Below are 6,353 nucleotides of genomic sequence, written 5' to 3'. Positions count from 1 at the left end.
AATTCTCACCTGAGGAATACCGAATGGCAGAGAAGCACCTGAAAAAATGTTCAACATCCTTAATCATCAGGGAAATGCAAATCAAAACAACCCTGAGATTCCACCTCACACCAGTCAGAATGGCTAAGATGAAAAATTCAGGTGACAGCAGATGCTGGAGAGGATGTGGAGAAAGAGGAACACTCTTCCATTGTTAGTCGGATTGCAAGCTTGTACAACCACTCTGGAAATCAGTCTGGCGGTTCCTCAGAAAATTGGACATAGTACTCCCGGAGGATCCTGCAATACCTCTCATGGGCATATATCCAGAAGATGTCCCAACCAGTAAAAAGGACACATGCTCCCAGTATGTTCATAGCAGCCTTATTTATAATAGCCAGAAGCTGGAAAAAACCCAGATGCCCCTCAACAGAGGAATGGATACAAAAAATGTGGTACATTTACACAATGGAGTACTTGTCAGCTATTAAAAAGAATGAGTTTATGAAATTCCTAGCCAAATGGATGGACCTGGAGGGCATCATCCTGTGTAAGGTAACACAATCACAAAGGAACTCACACAATATGTACTCACCGATAAGTGGATATTAGCCCAAAACTTAGGATACCCAATATATAAGATACAATTTGCTAAACACATGAAACTAGAGAAGAATGAAGACCAAAGTGTGGACACTGTGCCCCTTCTTAGAATTGGGAACAAAACACCCATGGAAGGAATTACAGAGACAAAGTTTGGAGCTGTGTCAAAAGGATGGACCATCTAGAGACTGACATATCCAGGGATCTACCCCATAATCAGCATCCAAACGCGGACACCATTGCATACACTAGCAAGATTTTATCGATAGGACCCAGATGTAGCTGTCTCTTGTGAGACTATGCCGGGGCCTAGCAAACACAGAAGTAGATGCTCACAGTCAGCTAATGGATGGATCACAGGGCTCCCAATGGAGGAGCTAGAGAAAGTATCCAAGGAGCTAAAGAGATCTGCAACCCTATAGGTGGAACAACATTATGAACTAACCAGTACCCCGGAGCTCTTGACTCTAGCTGCATATGTATCAAAAGATGGCCTAGTCGGCCATCACTGGAAAGAGAGGCCCATTGGACACGCAAACGTTATATGCCCCAGTACAGGGGAACGCCAGGGCCAAAATGGGGGAGTGGGTGGGTAGGGGAGTGGGGGTGGGTGGGTATGGGGGACTTTTGGTATAGCATTGGAAATGTAAATGAGCTAAATACCTAATAAAAATGGAAAAAGAAAAAAAAAAAGAGAGAGCAGGCTGAGCAAGCCAGAGGAGGCAAGCCAGGAAAGAACATCCCTCCATGGCCTCTGCATCAGCTCCTGCTCCCTGACCTGCTTGAGTTCTAGTCCTGACTTCTTTCAGTGATGAACAGCAATGTGGAAATGTAAGCTGAATAAACCCTTTCCTCCCCCCCCCCAAAAAGAAAATATCTAATATAAATAAATAAATAAATAAATAAATAAATAAATAAATAAATAAAAGTGATGAATTCATGAACTTCTTAGACAAATTATAGAACTAGAAAATATCATCAAGAGTGAGGTAACCCAATGGCAAAATAACACACTTGGTATGCACTCACTGATAAGTGGATATTAGCCCAAAACTATAAATAAACAAGAAAGAATTCACAAACCATAGGAAGCTCAAGAAAAAGGAGGCAAAAGTGTGGGTGCTTCAGTCCTTCTTAGAAGGAGAACAAAATACTCATAGGAGCAAATATGGAGATAAAGAGTAGAGCGGAGACTGAAGGAAAAGTCATCCAGAGACTGTCCCACCTGAAGTTTCATCCCATATACAATTACCAAACCCAGACACCTTTGTGGATGCCAAGACGTGCATTGAGAAAGAGGCTGGTATGGCTGTCTCCTGAGTGACCCTGCCAGAGCCTTACAAATACAGGGACAGATGCTCAAAACCAATCATTGGACTGAGCATGGGGTCCACAATAGAGGAGTTAGAGAAAGGACCGAAGGAGTTGAAGGGGATTGCAGCCCCATAGGAAGAACAACAATATCAACCAACCAGTCCCCCAAGTGCTCTCAGGGAACAAGGAGAACACGAAGCTCCAGCTGCATATGTTGCAGAGGATGTCCTTGTCATGCATCAGTGGGAGGAGTGGTTCTTGGTCCTATGAAGGCTCAATAGATACCCCAGTGTAGGGAAACTGAGGACAAAGAGGTGGTACTGGGTAGGTGTGTAGAGGAACACCCTCATAGAAGCAGGGGTAGAAGGGATGGTATAGAGGGTTTCCTGGGGGGATAACATTTGAAATGAAAATGAAGAAAATATCCAATAAGAACTTATTAATACCTGAAAAAAATTACAAAAAAAGAAAAGAAAAGAACTTTACATAATCCAACGTGAGGTATCTATGTGGGAAACTGTCCAACTAATATAGTGCTGGTTTTTAAAACTCTTTTGAACTATGCCTGTGAACATATTACAGGAAGCCCCACAGTACAATGTTTCTGTACATATTTGCAAAAGAAACTTAGTGTTAGTTATTCCTCTTCATATTTCCTCATCTACTTTTCCACCTACACACACCCAAATCTAACTCTTCATCCTCCATTATCACCTTTTCATTCTTTAAAGACTGTATTTTATCTTCTCATTTTTTTTCAACATGCCATGACTCTAACAAATTCCTGACTAGGAAGGTTATTCCAATATAATTATGTATTAGGCTAATAAATGTGTGTAAATGACAATTAGCCGATATAAATGTTACAGATGAAATCATGGATATGTGCTTGTCCTAGACAAACATAAGGTATCTGAGCAATTAAAGATACGTTATTCTTTCTTTTGGTCCTATTTCCACATATATCCCATTCTAAATGCTGGTATTTTCATTTGTAAAAATATTGTACAGTGATATCTTAATTCTCACACATGAAAGTATAAGTTTATTGTGCCTGAGACGATACTGCTGCAGGCTTAAATATCAATAAATGTTTAGAACATACAATTCTTAGATTTATAACCTAAATTTTTACTTTTCATCAATGAAAATCAAAACTAAGTCCCTAGTTTTTTATTATACCTAGAGCAGAAATGAGTTGGAGCTATTTATTCCTTAATGATAGCTCAATCCATATCTTTCCTTGTATGAGTTATTACAAATGAAATTCTCTAGATACTACCAAAGAATATTAGACCTGTGATAAGAATTCATGAGTATATCAGAAAAAAAAGTCATAATCTATTTGAAAACAAGTGGATATTGGAATAAATCCAGGATTCAGGTGGGAAAGACCAGTTTCAATAAATTTGTCATTTATGAACGTCCTGGGACAAACATGGGAAAAGTTGTAATGAAGCAACTTCCAGGGAAATTACAGAATCTGACTGATACATTGCCAGTTTTCTGAGAGGACTTGGTGTCAGGATAATTTTGCAGAAGTGAAATAGTAGGGAGGAAAGTACTCTGTAGAAACTCACATAATGATTCCCTTGTTCTACCCTGGAGCGCCCCAATTCACATCTGATGACAAACTCAATTCAGAACTTAGATTCTCCCGAAGGAAACGTGAAAAACCTTCCCTAACTTCTGCCCAGGTACTCATTAACATCTAACAAACTCCTAGACATCATCAGTAAGCATCAGAAAGGAATGGAGGTTTCCTCTGGGGATAAATGATTTTCCTTCATCGGAGGTATCCCAAAGACACCATGCAGACAAATGTGCGGACGCCACAGATGACACAATAATAAACTCTCTGAAGGATGTCATGTCCCAGTGCCCTATTGTTTTATGAGACTGGAAACTTGGACTTTGTTGGGTTACCTTCACAGCATTGCATGGAGAATATGGCGAATTTCATCGCATTCTTTCTCAGGCAAAGAGTGACACAGAGAAGTTCCTCAATCCAGGCACTAGGAAATATGCTTCTATAGGAGCTGTGCTCTGCAGCTGGCCTTCAGATGAGCATCTTCATCCTGACTGAGGCTCAGAAGGTGGGATTCTTCCAACCATAGACTTCTGCTTAAAATTCTCTTCTATTTTCTTCAGTGAAAATTGTCTTCTGAAGTCAACATGAAACATTATTTCTTTTGGAAGTCTGCAGGTAAACTTAAATAGGTTAATATTTTGCTTTTATCTCAAAGAAATGTCTCTGTCCTAGATTATTGCTCAGGAGAAAACAGCATTCAGTGTAACATGTATGTGAGATGTTGAATTTTATCTGGTGGATGGGGCCCTCATGTTCCTACAGAAAACATATAAACAAGTAAAATGCAGACTAAGCATCAGCTTGCAAAGGGTGTAACAGTGATTGTGTTAGTAACTTTGGAGGGAAGCTTCAGGTGACTCAGCTAAGGCTCTAGCACCTGACATTTTAGAACAAAAATTAAGGTTAGGAAAAATATGAATAGATGAAACGTTTTAGCAAGTTGGATTCTTTTTTCCATGGAGGACACATATGTAAGACTATGTTCATCTGTGTGATCAGAAGACAGCTGGCGTTATTAGAAATATGTGGTGGGTATTTGTGTGTGTGTGCTTGTGTGGATGAATGGTATAAAATTTTCTCAAAAGCCAATAACTTAATTTTCTACACCTGAACTCAATTACACAACTTCATTAATATGTGTAATCTTACATGATATTCCCATACACATTATTTTTAACATGTTACTATAACATAAGTAAATTCAATTAATTATTTTTTATGCTGCATATGGTTTAGTTACATCCCAATTGAAGCCTCCCCTCTCTCCTAATTGTATTGAATTCTGATGGTAGAATCACATGTTCAAACTACTCTCTTTCTTGTTTGTATTCATAAGCAAGGACCATTGTGTGTTAAAATGTGTGTTATTGTGTTCTTGAGCTACTGAACCAATAAATCTGTAGTTGTAATACAAAAATTATCTCAAGGCCGGAGTAATAAAATCAGTATAAAATTTAATTTGAGTTATTATATATGCATGTTTTCCAGGCAATTTACCTGTAGTGTGATAGAATAGTGTCTCACTTATCAAGTGAAGAAATTGTCCAAATCAATTGGTAAGTGTGGACAATAAAACAGAGACCCGAGAAGAGTAGTGTTCTACCTAATCATCCAGGGTCCTGTAAAACCCTCTCAATGTCTGATCATGGTAAATCCGTGAAAACCACTGAGGAAGTGGCTCTTCAGATCCTCTTGCTTTGCCAGTTTGGGGTTGGGACCTTGGCCAATGTCTTTCTGTTTGTCCATAATTTCTATCCAGTCTTGACTGGTTCTAAACAGAGACCCAGACAGGTGATTTTAAGCCACATGGCTGTGGCCAATGCCTTGACTCTATTCCTCACTATATTTCCAAACAACATGATAGCTTTTGCTCCAAAAACTCCTCCAACTGAACTCAAATGTAAATTAGAATTCTTCAGTCACATGGTGGCAAGAAGCACAAACTTGTGTTCCACCTGTGTCCTGAGTATCTATCAGTTTGTCACTCTTGTTCTTGTTAATAGAGGTAAACTTATACTCAGAGCTAGTGTCCCAAATTTTGTGAGTTATTCTTGTTACAGTTGTTGGTTTTTCAGTGTCTTAAGTAACATCCACATTTCAATTAAGGTCACTGGTCCACAGATAACAGACAATAACACTGACTCTAAAAGCAACTTGTTCTGTTCCACTTCTGGATTCATTGTAGGCATTGTCTCCTTGCAGTTTGCCTATGATGCCACATTCATGAGCATCATGGTCTGGACCAGTGTCTCCATGGTACTTCTCCTCCATAGACATCGCCAGCGAATGCAGCACATCCTCACTCCCAATCAGTACCGCAGAGGCCAAGCTGAGACCAGAGCAACCCGTACTATCCTGATGCTGGTGGTCACATTTGTTAGCTTTTATCTTCTAAATTTTATTTGTATCATCTTTCATACACTTTTAATGCATTCTCATCTCTTCATAAGGCTTGTCAGTGAGGTTCTGGCTGCAGTCTTCCCCAGTATCTCTCCCTTACTGTTGATCTTCAGAGGTCCTAAAGATCCTTGTTCTGTGCTCTTCAACTGTTGAAAACCAGAGTCACTAAAAAATGCCAAATCCAGAAGACAGTTTCACTAATACCGTTAAGACCTTTATTCCTTAAATATGTTTTCAACATTTTGTATGAACAAGGTGTGGTGCTCACTGCTGTAATTTTAAAAGAATAAGGCTATACTCATTTGTTGATGTGAAATGATTTCTGGTTGGAATCTGACTGACATGGTAAGTGAGTTATTCACCATCCTCTGTTCTCCTGTATATAACTGTATTCTGCTGCAGGCTGGACTGAAACTGATGCAACCAATTTTCACTGAACAGTTTAATGTGTTAAATGGTCCTGATC

General features: G+C 39.3%; 1 protein-coding gene across 1 annotated transcript; it reads left to right on the top strand.

Moving 5' to 3' along the window:
• The first annotated feature begins 5,122 nt into the window (after positions 1-5,122).
• Vmn1r151 (vomeronasal 1 receptor 151) lies at positions 5,123-6,040 on the top strand. The gene has a single exon (NM_001166712.1). The coding sequence runs from the start codon at positions 5,123-5,125 to the stop codon at positions 6,038-6,040; it is 918 nt and encodes a 305-aa protein (NP_001160184.1).
• The last annotated feature ends 313 nt before the right edge of the window (positions 6,041-6,353 follow it).

The sequence above is a fragment of the Mus musculus genome, chromosome 7, assembly GCF_000001635.26.
Source record: "Mus musculus strain C57BL/6J chromosome 7, GRCm38.p6 C57BL/6J".
Taxonomy (NCBI): Eukaryota; Metazoa; Chordata; class Mammalia; order Rodentia; family Muridae; genus Mus; species Mus musculus.
Note: the sequence above shows the minus strand (reverse complement) of the source record. Positions and strands in the feature narration are given on the sequence as shown.